The 21,004-nt window shown below is 42.9% G+C and overlaps 1 protein-coding gene across 6 annotated transcripts in view; it reads left to right on the top strand.

Moving 5' to 3' along the window:
- The window catches only part of wdr17 (WD repeat domain 17), a 65,254-nt gene that overhangs the window by 14,114 nt on the left and 30,136 nt on the right, over nt 1–21,004 (top strand). For all 6 annotated transcript variants that reach the window (XR_009788340.1, XM_061772085.1, XM_061772080.1 and 3 more), the window contains 5 exons: nt 71–186; nt 11,803–11,889; nt 13,312–13,461; nt 13,550–13,680; nt 14,367–14,492. Coding sequence is in view for 5 of the 6 variants with exons in the window: in XM_061772085.1 (XP_061628069.1) it covers nt 71–186; nt 11,803–11,889; nt 13,312–13,461; nt 13,550–13,680; nt 14,367–14,492 (610 nt within the window). In the remaining variant the exon portion in view is untranslated. The remainder of the gene's footprint in view (nt 1–70; nt 187–11,802; nt 11,890–13,311; nt 13,462–13,549; nt 13,681–14,366; nt 14,493–21,004) is intronic.

Below are 21,004 nucleotides of genomic sequence, written 5' to 3'. Positions count from 1 at the left end.
AAATGTATCTGTCTTTTGTATTTAAAAACACTTTTAAATTAAAGGACCACTTGTGATTGTGTTTGGACAGTACTGTTCGTATATGGGACTACACACAGGATGCGTGCATCAATGTGTTGAGTGGTCATACAGCACCAGTCAGAGGCCTGATGTGGAACACAGAGGTTCCATACCTCTTAATTTCAGGTATGTTTTTTTCCCCCCTTCTTTAACCGTTCTTCCTTAAACAAAATTTAACTGTACGTATGGCAGTTTGCATCCAGATAGAGATTGACGACATGTTTTTTTCAGGGCTGATACTGAGGAGGCCGATAACCGGTCTTTGGAGACAATATTTATTTGCAGTAAAAGGGAAAATATTGGCGTCAAAATTTGGAATAATACACACTCCAACACTTCGTTTAAGCATTGTTTATTAAAATTTAAATTCTAACAAAAAGTGCAGGGAGCTCCCAGCCTCAGCAGCAAGTCTTGTAAAGTTAAATGAAAACTTAAACAAATAAATAGCTACCTAAAGTTTTCTACAGTAGATAAAGGTTTCCAAAATGTCAATATAACTTAATTGTTCCTCTTTCACTTATCTTTGTTTTAAGTTAAAAACAAAAAGTGCAAGGAGTTCCCAGGTTCAGCAGGATCTCTTATGAAGTTAATTGAAAATGTACCTAGTTTTAAATTGATCAATCGGCTGTCAGAATAAAAAAATAAAAAAATTGCAGTTCTCCTCCAAGTCGGGGGTGTCGCTACGGCAGGTATTGGCTGGGACACCACAGGGTAGAGTTTCCTCTGCATTTTATGGCCAATTCCGGTAGCCGTTTTTACTTTCCCAAGCAAGGAAAAAAGCAACAACAATGGCCACCGTGAAACAGTGCCTGCTATAAAGCTGCATGGAACTGAAACAAAGCTTCACCGTATTTGGTTCTAACTCTGGGCACCAGCAGAAGGCCTCTCGCTTTGACTGCGCCAGTGTTCAGATAGAGGTCAATCGCCACCTTGATAGAAGCAGTCTCAGTGCTGTGATGGGGCCTGAAACCTGACTGGAAATCATCAAAGCCGTTATGAAGTAGAAGAAAGTCTGAGAGCTGTTGATGAACAACCCTTACCTTTACCTAAAAATGGCAGGTTAGATCGAGGCCAAAAGTTGTTCAGTACCTGAGCATCAAGACTACTCTTAATGTGGAGTACCCTATTCAAAGTCCTGGGAAATGATCCAGATAATAGTGAAATGTTAATGAAATTAGTAAATTTGGGTAACAAACCGCTTAGCACAGATTTTTAGAAATATTACAGTGGACAACGTGGCTGATTTTCAGATTGGAGTTGGTGTCTTTTGTCTGTTTTGTCATTGACAGGTGTGAAATGTGTCAGCTCTGGGTGTCTGAAAGGCTGCATTCATAGCTGTGTTGTGGGATTCATTCAATGTTTAATGCCTTCAACCTTGTCATTAAAGAATATGTATAAACTCAATGCACTTAGATGTGTTCTAAAGCCAATACAGCAGGAGGGTTTGGTAACCTTTTAACTGTGTCAAACAGGGCATGAGAGTTGTTACTATACTTTGCAATCATCTCGTAAAAATACCTCTCTCTATGCAAAATCTGATTGAACACAGTCAGCTGTTCTTTGTTAATCTCATAATGAACCTGAGGTTTGGACTTGCGACATTTCCATTTACCCTCCTTCACTCCCTATTCTGTGCTCATTACTCCATAGCACCTTCTGCCTGTTTTTAAGTATTTTTACTTTAACAGGGGCAATACCGTCCAAAACATTGAGAACACAAAAAGAGTGTCAGTTCAACAGATGACCAACATAAGGACTTTTGACAACATGAGGCGTTTAAAAACCTAATCATCTTCATAAATACCATGCCTGTGCTGTCATTAAGGGTTCTCTTCCAAACAGCTGTAAGCCCAACCGTTGGTTTGGGAATAACAGACAGGTCAAAGACGACACAGAAAATATCAGATAAAACAGTTTGGGTGAGTGCAGAAAGGGAAGTGGAACTCTTGGATGGCAATGAAGGTAATGTCTGGAAGGGCGTAGAGTTTAGTCGTACCCGTGGGGATCTTATCATAAGTGGAGTAAGGGAACCATCTTTATTAGTGTTTTCATCAAGCTTTCAAGATAGTTAGAAAAGCCCAGTGGTGAAGGCAGAGAACAACGGGACAGTGACAAGTTTACAGAAAGTTTGGATGTAGCAGCCTAGGACTGTGGTTGGGACTCCACTGCAGGTGCTATTATGGGTGCAGCAGGTGTGGTCTGGGCTGTCATGAGGTCACTAGTTTAGGGGCTGGTGCTAAATCTTTTTCGACTGGCGAACCAGGAGTACCTTTCATAGTTCTCTCCTCCCACATGGCTCTTTGCGATCCCATTCAGGGCCATTATCATGCGTCAGAGCGAAGAGGAGGTTATCTAATAACCTTCTCACATCACTTCTAGCCAGGTGTGGGCCTTTTTCAAGTCATACAGCCAGCTTAAATTGTTGATCCTTCCATCTATGTAATGTAATGGTCTGAATTAATGAAGGACTATATTGTAAATGTGTCAAGTTTCTCAAACAATTTAACAAAATCCTTTTTAGAACTTCAGATTCTCTGTTTCTGATGTTCACTGCACCAATGTCCAAGATCAGGTGTTTGACTCCACTGTGCTTTGATAAAGGCTGGGGGAGAACAGTTTTATGTCCTTCACTGTTTATCTCACTGTTGCAGCGCCTGCAAGAAGCAAGATCTCTCTGTCCTTGACTCTTGGCACAAATTCCTTCTCTTTGGCTGACTGACTTTTCTGAACTTAATGACTCCCATTTTGTAACGTATTCTCTGTATGTTTATCACTCACAGTCATACCTATCTGTGATAGTGGTTGAAATCTGCAAGTTTTATTTCTGGTAATGGCATACTGAAGAAGCTTCAGCAATAGCAACATCCAGTTTATTCTTCTGTGCACCTTTGACATGGCACCAAGTTTGTGCCACATGACAGCACTTGGGTCTTTAGATAGAAGTGGAAAGCAAACTGTATCGTTTAAGTGGAATTTAGGCATTTGGTGAACCAAATTTCTGAATGTTGCTTGAATTCTTACCACTGGATGACACTGGGAGTGTCTTGTGTAGTCCTGTCTGATTCTAAACTAAACATCCTCGTTTGTAACTAGGCTTTACACGATCAGGATTTTTGGGGCCGATCACCGATCACCTATCAGCGAGTTTAAAAAAACGATAACCGATCACCGATCCAATCACAAGATGGAGCAATGTGTCTATTTAAATGACCTGTTCATTTACTGTATATACTTGTGTACTTAATTGCTCAAAAAAATTATATTTACTATAAATAATGTATCTTTGTTCATCTATTTATGCCAGTGAGGCATAGTGACAGACAAATGAATGGTCTTCTATTAGATGGCAGGAAGTACATACAGTAATTAATGTATCCACTTTTTGTGACATTTTTGTTTGTTGGTGTGCCGTGAGATTTTTCAATGGTAAAATATGTTCCTTGGCTACATAAATGTTGGAAAGCACTGCTCTAGTCAGATCGTGTGTTCTAATCAGTCAAGTCAAACCAACATTACGTGACAGAAATAATGGGTGCTAACTTACTGTAATTAAATTACTTTATTGTCATTAAATTACTTCACCCACACCGAAACTTTACAGCATGATTCGACAGAAGGGCGGCATGTTTACGAACAACCGTTAGCGCTAGCACTAGCTTGCTAGGCTACATAACGTTTTTGTTGCCTGCTTGCGAGCCGTATCGTATTAAAAGTACGTGAACATACCTCAAGCAAGCCTTAAACGAACATTCTCTCCTGTCCTGAGCACCGGTGATCACCAACACACATTTTTCCCCATTTAGTCCTTATAATGCAGTCGCCGCGATCCACTCTTCTTGTCATCGCCACGGTAACGTGTCTATCCGGTCGCATTTCAGTTGAAAAGATAAAGCCCAATGATCGTAAAAAACGGGATGCAGTGGTATTGGAATACAAGATTTTATTGCAGTATTCTGACATAATGCAATCGTAGTCTGATCCGGGTATTACTTGTTGTCTGTCTCAGACGTGTTGTCTGTCTCACACCGCCGACGTTTTTTTTTAAAATAACTTAAATGGCCGTCCGATATTTACAGTACTACATCAAAAGACGCGCGACAAGGCTAAAAATAAACTAGCTTTTGGATTCAAATATACTGTGCACGATGGCGACGCGGAGTCAATGTCTTTTGCAGAGCTGGTCAATGACGTCATTGATCAGATCGGAGAATTATGACATTAAAGCCGATCGGCCGATCAGCAGAAAATGCTAATTATCGGCCGATACCGATCAGGCCGATAAAATTGCTGTAAAGTCTATTTGTAACACATGGATTTCTAGTTAATATTTCCACCAGTTTTTGTAGGGCGAGGTTGTTTGTGTAAATCCTCTTTCCATGTTATAAAATGATTCCAAGACTGAGAATGCTAAAATATTTAGGTCCACGTAAAACTGCGATAAATGATAGCAATAATTCTTTGTGGAATTAAAAATAAAAATAAAAAAATAGACTGAGCACTTCAAAGCCGATAAATTCAGGGGGGAAAAAATAGGTGACGAAAGTACATGACCTATTCTACCGCCCACACGGCTCTCATCCCAGATATTTTATTTGCTATATTTATGTGGTGTTTTCAGGGCAAGTGACACCATTTGAAACGTCATGTCATGTCAGTTTGAAGTCGCCATTCCATCCAGACTTGGCATTATGACAGGCTGTCATTTTTGGGAAATCATTTAATTGTGCAATTTCGAGCAGCTATTAAAGTCCATAAGTCTTTCTCTCGATTAAAAAAAAAGAAAAAAGTTGAAGCAGGAGTAAGTTAAATCAGGAGCAAGCACAGAAAGCAGTGGCACGACAGCAAGTATGACTTGAGGTCAACAATGTGTTTACAACAGTTAGGTTCTTCCATACAAAGCTCAACCAAATAGCTGGTCCTTACTTTGTAAACTGGGTCACAGTCATGCTGGAGTGGACATTGTATTACATCGTTTTATGGGACTACACTGAAGAAATTAAATTTTGCTGCAATATAAAGTATTCGGTGTACAGTTTGTATGACAGTTTAAATTGACTGTACCGTCAAAATAACTCAACACAGAGCCATTAATGTCTAAACCGCTGGCAACAAAAGTGAATACAACCCTCAGTGAAAATGTCTAAATTGTACCCTATTAGCCATTTTTCCTGACTCGTATCATGTGACTTATTGGTGTTTCAAGGTCCTAAGGTGTGAATGGGGAGCAGGTGTGTTAAATCTGCTGTTATCCCTCTCACACTTACTCATACTGGTCACTAGAAGTTCAATATGGCACCTCACACTAAAGAACTCTCTGAGGCTCGGAAAAAAAACAAGAATTGTTCCTCTACATAAAGGTGGGCCAAGATATGAGAATATTGCCAACACCCTGGAACTGAGCCGAAGCATGGTGAAAGGGTCCATTGACTGGTTTAAGAGGTCAGGCTCATACTGGTCACTGGAAGTTCAATATGGTAAATGGACTGCACTTATATAACACTTTATCTACACTATCACAGTGCCCAAAGCACTTTACAAAGCCTCACAGTCATACACCAATGGGCGACTGCTGCCATGCAAGGTACCACTAGGCCCACTGGGAGAAAATTTGGTTTCAGTGTCTTCCCCAAGGACACTTCGACATACGGAGCCAGGATTCGAACCGGCGACCCTTCGGACACTGGACGACCCGCTTTACCTACTGAGCCACAGCAGTCCTATATGGTACCTCATGGTAAATAACTTTCTGAGGATCTGAAAAAAAAATCAACATAATAGAGTTGTGCATCTCTGGTCTGCGGCGGATACGATACGTACCTCGATACACTACCAACGAGCCAATATGTGAAAGATACTTAAGCAGCAACTACCAATGCGATAGGATTCATCTCCGAATCACGATGCAGTGCAAGTCAGCACAATTTGATCCAACACAATGTGATTCGATTCAATTTGACACCGATGCAAAGGAATGATGCTATGCAGTTCAATGAGTTTAATTATTTATTCACCACAAAATATAGTTTCACATAAATTTAGTATTTTTAAATTTAACAGAACTTTTGTGAACACCTGACTCAAAATTGACAATAATAGAGGCATAGTGCAAGATGCTTAAAGAAAAATGAATTAACCTACACGACTGCTTAAAAATAGAAATGTACAGTAATTTCTCATGAGCACCCCCAAAATTTACCATTACAAATCAGGAAAATCCTTTCTATGTATAATGCACACCCATGACTTTCTATCCAATTATATAGCTACATAGAATAAATGTAGTGGTGATCCTCACCTAATGTGTTTTTCTTATCAATTCTGATCAGTAATATTAAAACTAAGGCTTACTTATTCCATCCATCCATCCATCCAGCTCCATTTCTGAGCCGCTTCTCCTCACTAGGGTCGCGGGCGTGCTGGAGCCTATCCCAGCTGTCATCAGGCAGGAGGCGGGGTACACCCTAAACTGGTTTCCAGCCAATCGCAGGGCACATACAAACAAACAACCATTCGCACTCACAGTCACACCTACGGGCAATTTAGAGTCTCCAATAAATCCATGTTTTTGGGATGTGGGCGGAAACCGGAGTGCCTGGAGAAAACCCACGCAGGCACAGGGAGAACATGCAAACTCCACACAGGTGGGGCTGGGGATTGAACCCGGGTCCTCAGAACTGTGAGGCTGACGCTCTAACCAGTCGTCCACCGTGCAGCCCAGGCTTACTTATTTTTTAATATATTTAATACTGTGGCGCATCCTTGTATTTTGACACTGGCTTTATGGCGGTATTTTCCACCTCCCACATGGCCATTCAAGACATCAGCCAGCATGCACAATGTACCGAAAGCTAGAGAGGTCATGTGGCCGGATAACATGTTCACTCCTAGTGCAAAATAATAATAAAAAAACTGTTAAAACAAAACAAATGCTTCAGAGAGGGGATAAACACATGCACTCTATTAACATTCACGTTAATACAACTATTTATGTCGTTGTATAGTGGTTAAAATTATTATTATTTTTTGGTCAGTTAGTCCCCTAATCCCATCAGTAGAACAGGCCTCGACATTGTCCATCCATCCATGCATTTTCTGAGCCGCTTCTCCTCACTAGGGTCGCGGGCGTGCTGGAGCCTATCCCAGCTGTCATCGGGCAGGAGGCGGGGTACACCCTGAACTGGTTGCCAGCCAATCGCAGGGCACATACAAACAAACAACCAGTTGCACTCACAGTCACACCTACGGGCAATTTAGAGTCTCCAATTAATGCATGTTTTTGGGATGTGGCAGGAAACCGGAGTGCTCGGAGAAAAGCCACGCAGGCACGGGGACAACATGCAAACTCCACACAGGCGGGGCCGGGGATTGAACCCGGGTGCCTCGACATTGTTGACCAACGAAATTGTGTGCATGTGTTCAGTGTCGTATCCAAAGGTTGTCTTTGGAAAATAGACATATAAGTGTTGTCTACATTGCTGCGAAGGGGTGAGGGGTCAGTCTTTCAGTGCTCAGACCATAAACCGCACACTGCATTACATTGGTATGCATGGTTGTCGTCCCAGAAGGTAAATGCACAAAAAAGCCTTTGCTTTGCTTTGTCAGTCTTTGCTGAAGACAAGCAGACTAAGTACATGGATTACAGTAAACATAAACTTATTTGGTTCAGATGATGTCAAGAGTGTCTGGTGTAAACCAGGTTAGGAGTACAAGGACAAGTGTGTCTTGCCTATAGTCAAACATGGTGGTGAGAGAGTCATGGTCCTGGGCTGCATGAGTGCTGCCAGGGAGTAAAAGTTCATTGAGAAAACCATGAATACCAACATGAACTCTGACATATTGAAACAGAGCATGATCCCCTTCCTGGGGTAACCAGGCCACATGGCAGTATTCCAATATGGTAATGACCCCAAACACACCTCATCTGGCTCCTATCAATGCAGAGGGGCACCGGCTCAACTCTGAGCCTTTCCCGGATGACTGAGCTTCTCACCCTATCTCTAAGGGAGAGCCCGGACACCCTGCAGAGGAACCTAATTTCGGCCCCTTCTATCCGCGATCTTGTTCTTTCGAATAATAAAAGTCCACCCGAATGCAAAATGAAAACCACTTACTTTCGAAGTGGCGCAAAATGGTCCACTTTTTGAGTGTCATGGCTCTCCATATAAGTTCAGTTTTTTCCTCATTGATGTTCACACAGCACCCCATATTGACAGAAAAAACAGAATTGTTGAAATCTGTGCAGATTTATTAAAAAAGAAAAACTGAAATATCACACAGCCATAAGTATTCAGACCCTTTGCTCAGTAGCAAAAGCAAAAGCACCCTTTTGAGCTAATACAGCCATGAGTCTTTTTGGGAATGATGCAATAAGTTTTTCTCACCTGGATTGGGGGATCTTCTGCCATTCCTCCTTGCAGATCCTCTCCAGTTCTGTCAGGTTGGATGGTCAACGTTGGTGGACAGCCATTTTCAGGTCTCTCCAGAGATGCTCAATTGGGTTTAAGTCAGGGCTCTGGCTGGGACATTCAAAAACAGTCACGGAGTTGTTCTGAAGCCACTCCTTCATTATTTTAGCTGTGTGCTTAGGGTCATTGTCTTGTTGGCAGGTGAACCTTCGGCCCAGTTTGAGGTCGTGAGCACTCTGGAGAAGATTCTCATCCAGGATATCCCTGTACTTGGCCGCATTCATCTTTCCCTTGATTGCAACCAGTCGTCCTGTCCCTGCAGCTGAAAAACACCCCGGAAACATGATTCTGGCACCGCCATGCTTCACTGTTGGGACAGTTTGGACAGGTGATGAGCAACGCATGGTTATCTCCACACATACCGCTTAGAATTAAGGCCAAAAAGTTCTATCTTGGTCTCATCAGACCAGAGAATCTTGTTTTCTTGGAGTCCTTCAGGTGTTTTTTAGTAAACTCCATTTGGGCTTTCATGTATCTTCCACTGAGGAGAGGCTTCCGTCGGGCCACTCTGCCATAAATCCCCGACTGGTGGTGGGCTGCAGTGTTGGTTGACTTTCTAGAACTTTCTCCCATCTCCCGACTTCATCTCTGAAGCTCAGCCACAGTGATCTTTGGGTTATTCTATACCTCTCTCACCAAGGCTCTTCTCCCCCAATTGCTCAGTTTGGCCGACGGCCAGCTCTAGGAAGGGTTCTGGTCATCCCAAACGTCTTCCATTTCAGGATTATGGAGGCCACTGTGCTTTCAGGAACCTTAACTGCAGCAGAATGTTTTTTGTAACCTTGGCCAGAACTGTGCCTTGCCACAATTCTGTCTCTGAGCTCTTCATGCAGTTCATTTGACCTCATGATTCTCATTTGCTCTGACATGCACTGTGAGCTGTAAGGTCTTATAAAGACAGGTGTGTTGCTTTCTTAATCAACTCCAATGAGGATAATTAAACACAGCTGGACTCTAATCAAGGTGGAGAACCATTTTAAGGAAGATCAGAAGAAGTGGACAGCACCCAGGTTAAATATATGAGTGTCACAGCAAAGGGTCTGAATACTTATGGCTGTGTGATATTTTAGTTTTCCTTTTTAATAAATCTGCAAAAAAATAAATTCTGTCAATACGGGGTGTTGTGTGTACATTCATGAGGAAAAGAAATGAACTCAAATGATTTTAGCAATTAGCAGCAACATGGCAAAGAGTGAAAAATTTAAGGGGGTGTGAATACTTTCCGTACCCACTGTATATCCACGATCTTGTTCTTTTGGTCACGAGCTGTGGGTCGTGACCAAAAGGTAGGAACGTATATCAACCAGTAAAATGAGAGCTTTGCCTTTCGGCTTAGCTTCTTCTTCACCACAACGGACCGATGCAAAGTTCGCATCACTGTAGGCTCTGCACCGAGCCGCTTGTCGATCTTCTACTCCATTCTTCCCTCACAAGTGAACAAGACCCCAAGATACATCAACTACTCCACTTGAGGCAGGATCTCATCCTCGACCTGGAGAGGAAACTCCATCCTTTTTCGACTGAGGACCATGGCAACAGATTTGGAGGTGCTGATTTTCATCCCAGCCGCTTCACACTCGGCTGCGAGCCAACTGTTCCAGCGAGAGTTGGAGATCATGGCTTGATGAAGCCATCAGAACCACATCATCTGCAAAAAGCTGGGACGGGATACTGATCTCATCAAACCGGACCCCCTCAACACCCCTGGCTGTGCCTAGAAATTCTGTCCATAAAAGTAATGAACAGAATCGGTGACAAAGGGCAGCCTTGGCGGAGTCCAACTCTCACTGAAAACGAATCCGACTTACTGCCGGCAATGCGGACCAAACGCTGACACCGATCCTATCAGGGAGTCCGGTACTCCATACTCCTGCAGCACAACCCACAGGACTCCCCGAGGGACACGGTCGAACGCCTTCCACAAGTCCACAAAACACATGTAGATTGGTTGGGTGAACTCCCACGCGCCCTTGAGGATCCTGCTGAGGGTGTTGAGCTGGTTCAGTGTTCCACAGCCAGGACGAAAAGCGCACTGCTCCTAATGCATCTTGAGATATGACTTCCTGACGGACCCTCCTCTCCAGAACCCCTGAATACACTTTACCAGGGAGTTTAAGAAGTGTAATCCCCCTATAGTTGGAACACACCCGCCGGTCCCTCTTCTTAAAATGGGGGACCACCACCCCGGTCTGCCAATCCAGAGGTACTGTCCCCAATGTCCATGTGATGTTACAGAGGCATGTCAACCAGGACAGCCCCACAACATCCATCGGAGCTCAGGGCGGCTCTCATCCACCCTTTGTGCCCTGCCACCGAGGAGCATTTTAACCACCTCGGCGACCTCAACCCCAGAGAGAGAAGAAACCACCTCAGAGTCCCCAGACTCTGGTTTCTCATGGGAAGGCATGTCGGTGGAATTGAATAGGTCTTCGAAGTATTCGGCCCACCGACTCACAACTCCCTGAGTTGCGGTCAGCAGTGTCCCCACTATACACAGTGTTGACGGTTCACTGCTTCCCCGTCCTGTGACGTCGAATGGTGGACCAGAATTCTCCCGTAGTCATCCAGAAGTCGCTCTCCATGGCCTCACCGAAGTCATCCCACGCCCAAGTTTTTGCCTCAGCGGCCACCAATGCTGTCTTCTACATGGCCAGCCAGTACCTTGTAACTTCACCTTCGAGCCCTACCGCCAGTGCTGGCTACAGAGGGGATCCCCGGTGATCCTCGTCCAGGCAAGGGAAACTTAGGTCCATTTATTATTATCAAGTTAAGGTTAAGTTAGTGAAAATAATGGTGGCCACACAAAAAAAGGGACACTTTTGGCCACAATTTGTACTTTTCCCAGTTATGGGTGTTCTCACTTTTGTAGCCAGCAGTTTAGGCAAGCCTGTGTACTGAGTTATGTTGAGGGGACAGTAAATGTACACAGTTATACAAGCGTCACGATGTATAATTTACATTGTAGCAAAGTGTAATTTCTTCAGGGATTCCCCATGAAATACGATGACGTGTAATATATACAAAAATGTGAGGGGTTTACTCACTTTTGTGAGGTACTGTTTTGCATCACTTAAGCACCTTGCAAAACACTTTGAAAACCAAAAGCACCTGCGTCAGATCTACTCTACTATATTTTAATGATGCTGTATTAGGTCTGCTAAATTAGTGGTTTTGCAGTATGTTTTGTTTACTTGATGTGTTATTAGCTGTTATATACATTGGACTCCAATTAAGAGATACATAGCTGTAAATATTATTTCAACATCTTTTTTTCTAGGGTCGTGGGATTATACAATCAGAGTTTGGGACACAAGAGATGGCAACTGCCTGGACACAGTCTATGACCATGGTGCTGATGTCTATGGTAAAACAATGAATGAATGGAATATGAATGTCTCTTGACTTTCTGTAGATTGCATCAAGACACACCAAACAGATTCAGGTGTGTTGAAGTTTTAGAATGTCCTGAAATAGTGATTTAATTCCATCTCAAAGTTGATGGTAATGTTTCTTGTTTAGGAGTCTGAAAAACTTATTTTTTAACGGCCCGTGGCATATACTAAAAATAACATTTGACACGGCTTGCAACACTACTTCATAAAAAGGTGTGTGTGTGTGTGTGTGGGGGGGGGAGTGCTTAAAGTGTGGGTCTCGAAAAAGTGAGGGGTTGTGACACCCACATCCCCCATGGGTGCGACGCCCCTGACCAGTACGACTACTACTACTAGTACTAATAAGTTTGTTTTTGTATAGAGCTTTTCTAGAAATGCAAAGAAAGTATTTGCAACTAAATTACCAAAATTTTTCTTCACAATGGTGAATAAAGAAAATTTTGCTTTCCTGCACTTTCTGTTCTGTGTCAAGGGTCTTGTGAAGATATTGTACTAATGATCCTCAAGTAACTGCTTTAAAAAACTTAAAACAAATATTGCTCTGGTTTTGGTTTGAATGTGGAGTTCTGCCCATTACAGGGTCGGATCAATTCTAGTCGGATACAAAATCCTGAAAAATCCTTCAACTAGTTCCCTTATCACATTTAACAGAAAGATGTGATGTACAAAACCCTGTACAAAGGCCATTTTTTTGTGATGGAAAAAAATGAGACCGAGATAAATAATTTCATAACCTTTTTTCACCATTATCATGACCTATAATCTGTACAACTCAATCAGGATTAAAAAAAAAAAGTTACAAGAGAGCGTGCAGTTGTGCACACTACATTATTTCAGTTATTTATTTTTACTCCCCAAAAATGTCCTTTATTTTTCAATTGAGTTATAGCAGTAGGAGGCAACATGGCAGTCAGAGGTAACATGGTGGATTTTTTTTTTAAAGGATTTATCTTGGTTTCATTTTTTAAATCACAAAAATCTAAACAGGGCTGTTTAGATTTTTTATATTCACTGTGGATTAGTTTTCACGTGTTTGATCAATAAAAGTCAAATAAATTCAAAGTGGCCCCTTGCATCCATCCATTTTTCTGAATGCGGCTATAGGAAGAAAATCTTTGGACAGCCCTGGTTTAGGAGATTCATAGACTTCTTAGAACATGCATTTGTCGATGCACAACTGAGGATTTTGTATTGAGTCCATTAAAATATGCCTATTTCAAACTGTTTATTTGGCACTTGCTATTGAGTCAAATTTTTTATTTTTTTTTGAGGGATTTGATGTTTGAACTCAGTACCAAAGGAGAAACGTTATTCTTTTAACAAATCGTCAAGAGTGTTAAGTGTGTGTGCATGTGCGTGTGCGCGCACGTGTGTGTGTGTGTGTTTGTGTTTAGGTTTAACATGTCATCAGAATCGACCTTTCACCATGGCCAGTTGTAGCAGAGACAGTACAGTGAGGCTCTGGTCTCTGACACCCTTTATCTCTCCTCTGCTCCTAAACATCCTCACCAACCAACCCTGGGAAAAGATAATTGGAAACACTGGTATACATAACTCATACTGGGTTAGTTCTGTTTTGTCTTGTGCTGAATTCTAAAAAGTTATGGTCCCGCATTGGTGATATTCTTGCAGATAAAGCTATGGTTCCCAACTCTCCACCCCTGCTCTGTGGTAAAGTGTCAAGAGACATCAAACAGGAGCTGGAGAAACTAAGCTCTGATACCACAGCCAAGAAGCTGCGTTGGTTCTCCGAATGCTGTTCGGTAATTATTTTCTGAATAGAATTTGGAGGATTTTTTTTGTTGATAGTTTTGGATTTAGTTTGATGCCACAGTTTTTCACATAGCCAAAATAAGATGGCTCTAGAGTCAGCAATGCTGCTGCAATCGATTCATGCATTTTCTGCATCATTGCTGCTGTTCTGGGTCACTGGGGATGCTGTAGCCTTTTGCAGCTGACTTGGATGGATCACCAGTCAATTACAGGGCTGACATATAGCGACAGACAACTACTCACAATCTCACTTGAGGGAAATTTTTAGTCTTAGTTACCTAATCAGGTCTCGATTTCCAGGGAGTCCTGGCTCAGAGGCACAAGTGCTACGACATTTATTTAAAATTTTATAATTGGTACACTGAAGCTGTGAACCTGAGAAAAAACTTCATTATTTCACTGCAATATTTTGCCAAAATAACCTTAGCACCATGATACTAATACTAAACATATCACAAATCAAAATTGTTAGAAATTGCGCAGTTGCAGCTTCTTCACCCCAAAAATTTACTTCCTTTGGAGACATGTTTAAAATTTAGCATAAGATTGACCCATAATGATGCATTTATTCCAATAAAAAAATTAAATGAGAACTGCAATGCTTAAGCAATTTAATTAGGATATTCTAACCCGTTTGTGACTAATTTACTGATGTGTATGTGTTTTTTTCTGATAGCCTCCAGGGGGAAGCAGCAACCTGTGGGATTTGGTATCAGTCATTAATGGGCAGGACGACTCACTGCTACCAGGCAGCTACAGCAAGGGCATCATGCACATGAAACACCTGCTAAAGTTTAAAACAGTAAGATTCCCTAATTCACAGTATCTGCAACAAACCATGTGTGCAGAAGCTGATGACGCAACAATACACAACAATGCAGCTGTTTTAACTACCAGCTCAGCCTACCAAATTAACTGATTGATTGAAGTTTACATACAATACATACGCGGCACGGTGGTCGACTGGTTAGAGCGTCTGCCTCACAGTTCTGAGGAGCGGGGTGCAATCCCCGGTCCCGCTTGTGTGGAGTTTACATGTTCTCCCCGTGCCTGCGTGGGTTTTCTCCGGGCACTCTGGTTTCCTCCTCCCACATTCCAAAAACATGCATGGTAGGTTAATTGACAACTCTAAATTGCCCGTAGGTGTGAATGTGAGTGCGAATGGTTGTTTGTTTGTATGTGCCCTGCGATTGGCTGGCAACCAGTACATGGTGTACCCCACCTCCTGCCCGATGATAGCTGGGATAGGCTCCAGCACGCCCGCAACCCTAGTGAGGAGAAGCGGCTCAGAAAATGTATGGATGGATGGATACACACATACATACTGTATGTACATACATTCAAACATGGAAACACGATTGTCACAATTGGATTGCATGTAAATTGAATTGACGCAATGATAACGGGTGTTATGTTGTTGTGGAGGGGTGGCAATTGGGAATTTCGGGACAACTCCTTAACGGCCGGTCCATTCCAGGCCGACCTGGCCAAGCTCCTTTTTTTTGTCTCTTTTTTTGAATAGGATAATTCTGATATACAGTGGGGACGGAAAGTTTTCAGACCCTTAAATTTTTCACTCTTTTTTATATTACAGCCATTTGCTAAAATCATCCATCCATCCATTGTCTTCCGCTTATCCGAGGTTGGGTCGCGGGGACAGCACCCTCAGCAGGGACGCCCAGAATTCCCTCTCCCCAGCCACTTCCTCTAGCTCTTCTCAGGGGATCCCGAGGCGTTCCCAGGCAAGCCGAGATACGTAGTCTCTCCAGCGTATCCTGGTTCGTCCCCGGGGTCTCCTCCCGGTGGGACGTGCCTGGAACACCTCACCAGGGAGGCGTCCAGGAGGCATCCTAAACAGATGCCCGAGCCACCTCATCTGGCTCCTCTCAATGCGGAGGAGCAGCGGCTCTACTCTGAGCCCCTCCTGGATGACCGAGCTTCTCACCTTATCTCTAAGGGAGAGTCCGGACAACCTGCGGAGGAAACTCATTTCGGCCGCTTGTATCCGGGATCTTGTTCTTTCGGTCACGAGCCACAGCTCGTGACCATAGGTGAGGGTAGGAACGAAGATTGACCAGTAAATTGAGAGCTACACCTTTCGGCTTACCTCCTTCTTCATCACAACAGACCGATACAAAGTCCGCATCACTGCAGATGCTGCACCAATCCGCCTGTCGATCTCCCGTTCCATTCTTCCCTCACTCGTGAACAAGACCCCAAGATACTTGAACTCCTCCACTTAGGGCAGGATCTCATCCCCGACCTGGAGAGGGCACGCCACCCTTTTCCGACTGAGGACCATGGTCTCAGATTTGGAGGTGCTGATTCTCATCCCAGCCGCTTCACGCTCGGCTGCGAACTGCTCCAGTGAGAGTTAGAGGTCACGGCTTGATGAAGCCAACAGAACCACATCATCTGCAAAAAGCAGAGATTCAATACTGAGGCCACCAAACCGGACCTCCTCTACGCCTCGGCTGTGCCGAGAAATTCTGTTCATAAAAGTTATAAACAGAATCGGTGACAAAGGGCAGCCTTGACGGAGTCCAACCCTCACTGGAAACGAGTCCGACCGACTGCCGGCAATGCGTACCAAACTCTGACACCAGTCGTACAGGGACCGAACAGCCCATATCAGGTAGTTTGGTTGAATGCCTTCTCCAAGTCCTCAAAACACGTAGACTGGTTGGGCGAACTCAAATCCCGAAAACCACACTGCCCGACGGACCCTCCTCTCCAGCACCCCTGAATAGACCTTGCCAGGGAGGCTGAGGAGTGTGATCCCCCTGTAGTTGGAACACACCCCACGGTCCCCCTTCTTAAAAAGTGGGACCACCACCCCAGTCTGCCAAGCTAAAATCATTTAAGTTCTTTTTTTCCCCCACATTCATGAACACTGAGCACCCCATATTGACAGAAAAAAAACAGAATTGTTGAAATTTGTGCAGATTTATTAAAAAAGAAAAACTGAAATATCACAAATCCATAATTATTCAGACCCTTCGGTCAGTATTTAGTAGAAGCACCCTTTTGAGCTAATATAGCCATGAGTCTTTTTGGGAATGATGGATGATGAAGTTTTTCACACCTGGATTTGGGGATCATCTGCCATTCCTCCTTGCAGATCCTCTCCAGTTCTGTCAGGTTGGATGGTGAACGTTGGTGGGCAGCCATTTCCAGGTCTTTCCAGAGATGCTCAATTGGGTTTAAGTCAGGGCTCTGGCTGGACCTTTCAAAAACAGTCACGGAGTTGTTCAGAAGCTATTCCTTCGGTATTTTAGCTGTGTGCTTAGGGTCATTGTCTTTTTTTAAGGTGAACCTTCGGCCCAGTCTGAGGTTCTGAGCACTCTGGAGAAGATTTTCATCCAGGATATCCCTGTACTTGGCTGCATTCATCTTTTCTGCGATTGCAACCAGTCTCCTTGTCCCTGCAGCTAAAAAACACACCCTCAACGTGATGCTGCCACTACCATGCTTCACTGTTGGACAGGTGATGAGCAGTGCCTGCTTTTCTCCACACATGCCACTTAGAATTAAGGCCAACAATTTATATATTGGTCTCATCAGACCAGAGAATCTTATTTCTCACTATCTTGGAGTCCTTCAGGTGTTTTTTTTTAGCAAACTCCATGCAGGCTTTCATGTGTCTTGCACTGAGGAGAGGCTTCCGTCGGGCCACTCTTGCCATAAAGCCCCGACTGGTGTAGGGCTGCAGTGATGGTTGACTTTCTAGAACTTTCTCCCATCTCCCGACTGCATCTCTAGAGCTCAGCCACAGTGATCTTTGCGTTCTTCTTTATACCTCTCTCACCAAGGCTCTTCTCCCCCGATTGCTCAGTTTGGCCGGACGCCCGGCTCAAGGGAGGGTTCTGATCATCCCAAACGTCTTCCATTTCAGGATTATGGAGGTCACTGTGCTCTTAGGAACCTTAAGTGCAGCAGAAATTATTTTGTGCCTTGCCACAATTCTGTCTCTGAGCTCTTCAGGCAGTTCCTTTGACCTCATGATTCTCATTTGCTCTGACATGCACTGTGAGCTGTAAGGTCTTATATAGATAGGTGTGTGGCTTTCCTCATCAAGTCCAATCAGTATAATCAAACACAGCTGGACTCCAATGAAAGTGTAGAACCATCTTAAGGATGATCAGAAGAAATGGACAGCACCCGAGTTAAATATATGAGTGTCAAAGCAAAGGGTCTGAATACTTATGGCTGTGTGATATTTCAGTTTTTGTTTTTTGGTCGCGTGCATTGTGCATGCTAAGCCGAGTGTCCTGGCCACCGGCCGGAGTACCGGTATAGATTATAGCCTGCAGGCTGCACCATGTGTTTATGATTCGTGACTTTGCATACATGCAAATCAGTCTCCTTTCGGCGAAATTCGCCGTTTTGAACTCAAAATAGTCCATTTATGTGAATCGTATAGATCTGGAGGTGGGGGGGTCACTGTCGCTGACGTTATAGGCTGTTTCGTACTCCTTGAATGCTTGCAGCTAGATCCATTCCACACATCCACCATCCACACAGAGATTTAATTGTGAAAATTACTCCGTGGCGGATTAATATGCGGCCTGAGGTTCCGCCTGTGAGCTCGGGACCTGGTTTGGGTAAGTCACAGGAGTTGACGACAACAGAAAAAAACGTCTGCCGCTTCTGCTGTTAAGAAGTAATGGTACTTTTACTCCGTTACAATGATCTAAATGTCGCTCGCTACTTTTATTTATCAATTATTGCTTATTTATCAACTATTTCATGCACGAGACTAAGACTTCAACTTCCGCATTGGGCGCGGTTTGCGTCAATCCAATTTAAGCTCTAGTGACGTTTAAGTCTAGTTCACAAATTAAACGACACAAGAAAGTCACATGACCTCACACAACGTCTTCCATTGGGCTTCCAGGGTATTCACACTAGATAAACATGCCCCGCTGATCGTCATGCGTACGTGGTGGCCATGTTGGGAACGTTGTCTTTACCATGAAGGCAACGGCGCGCTACTTGTGTTTACATTTAGACGAACAAAAACAAGAGCTTTCATGTATTGTATTATTTGTCTGGGACTGTCTGCCCAGACGAGGATATTTCAGCTCACTTATAACTTGAGAAAAAACACTGTGCAGTAAATGGCAATTTTTTAATTTTTTATTTTTGTTTGTGCTATTTACTCAGTACTTGAGTAGTTATTTCACTGTGTACTTTTTACTCTTACTGAATCACATTATTGTTAAGTAACAGTACTCTTACTTAAGAACAATAATTGGCTACTTTACCCACGTCTGGAACGGACATCCTCTATTGCTACTCTTACATTTAAGCAGCATTTCTGCTCATCAGATTAGCCAGTGTCGTCTTTGTTGCACTGGTCTTTTGTATTTTTGTGTTGAGGTGCTGCGGGTCATGGCCCTGGGTGTGGTCCAAGGGAAACCACGAAGAACACGTAACCTCTGCGACAAGAGTTGATCCGCTAGTACATCTTGTATTAATTAGGAAATGCGGCTACAATTATCAAATGAGTTTACGGATGTTAACGTTCAATGTATTAAGCGACGGAGCGATGTTAAGGATTATGTCACAACACAGAATGAACTAACTTCAAATTCAGAAATGATGACTAAAAACAGGAAAATATTGTACTTAATATTCTCTCGCCTCTCCATCTAAATTCCTGGGCTAAATTTTGGGTCCAGTACGTCCCTGGTTATGGAAATGCTGGGATACTACGGTAGTGTAGCAACGGAGCTAACCCTATACCAAACCCACACATCAAAATAACAATAGAAACACTATGGGGTTATATGGCACGATGGAGGGTTTATTTAACACTGTACTATGAATCATATCGTAATATGAACACAGCACGACATGGGTATGGGAAAGAGACAGCTGTGCCTCGGAACTAGAATGGGGGAGATGGCTCGTCTCCGATTGTGAAAATGCTTCTTAGATGTATATCTATATTTCATTTAAAGTTAAACAAGATTGAGAGGTAAAAGGTAAAAAATAATGGTCATATAGCCTAAATAAATTGAAACCAAATTTGAATATTTTCTCCAATACCGTTAACAGAACCGATAAGGGTGGAGGTAATACTCCAGTCTTTAATAGTTTAGGCTTGGGCAAGTTTAATACCAGGGCTTGGGACCCATCCCTACCTAGTCTATTGCTATATGACAGTTCATAACCATTCAACTCAAAGTTTATTCTCTTTTCTGCATCAGAATCAGAAGCAGAATCATCTTTATTTTGCCAAGTATGTCCAAAAAACACACAAGGAATTTGTCTCTGGTAGTTGGAGCCGCTCTAGTACGACAACAGACACTTTTGAGACATAAAGACATTGAGAAAAACAGTCACTGAACAATAAAGGGTTGTTTGTTATCTGGTAATGTCGGTACAATTTTTAAAATGTATTTATTTATTTATTTATTTTTGACAATTGTCCGAAAAGTTTGAATGACTAATATAGCAATAGTCCGGTGCAATGACCATTGTGCAAAGGGCGCCGAGATGTCAAGGAATGTATGCAGTTTAAAGTGACTAGTAGTGCGATAATCTGGGACAATGTTGATTGTGCAAATGTTGCAGATACTCCTCAGTCAGTGTGCAAGTGGTGCAGAGGCTACTCTGGCATGAGTGGCCAGTATTGGTCAACAACAAATATGCCAATAGTGCAGCGTGGCAAAACTCCTACAGTGAGTGCACGAGTAATGTATAATTGGCCCGACAGAAATGTGACAATAAACTCAAGACAAAAAAATTGGCAGCATGTTGCAATGGAATTGTAGGTTAGCTGTTTAAGAAGTTGATGGCAAGAGGGAAGAAGCTGTTGTTATGTCTGTTAGTTCTAGTTCTCATTGATCCAGGTTATAGAAATGTGCAATGATGTTGAATGGTTTTGAGAATGACTGTACATAGTCCCGAATGCCATTGAAGTTTGTGTATAATCAGAATCATCTTTATTTGCCAAGTATGTCAAAAACACACAAGGAATTTGTCTCCGGTAGTACGCTCTAGTAGGCCCTAGTACAACAACACACAGTCAATTGACAGGGAATACTTTTGAGACATAAAAACATAAGCACTGAGCTATAAAAGCTTACCATTTATGAGGTAATGCCGATAATTATTTTTTTTTTTTGACAATTGCACAAATGAATAGTGTGAAATGACTAATAAAACAATAGTCTGGTACAGAAACCATTGTGCAAATGGCACAGAAACTTCAAGAAATGTATGCAATTTAAAGTGACTAGGAGTGTGATATCCTGGAACGCTATCAATTGTGCAAATGTTGCAGATGTTTCTCAAGCACATGCC

This window comes from Phyllopteryx taeniolatus, chromosome 4 (assembly GCF_024500385.1).
Source record: "Phyllopteryx taeniolatus isolate TA_2022b chromosome 4, UOR_Ptae_1.2, whole genome shotgun sequence".
Lineage (NCBI taxonomy): Eukaryota > Metazoa > Chordata > Actinopteri > Syngnathiformes > Syngnathidae > Phyllopteryx > Phyllopteryx taeniolatus.
The sequence above is the reverse complement of the archived record's forward strand: the minus strand, read 5'-3'. Positions and strand labels throughout refer to the sequence as shown.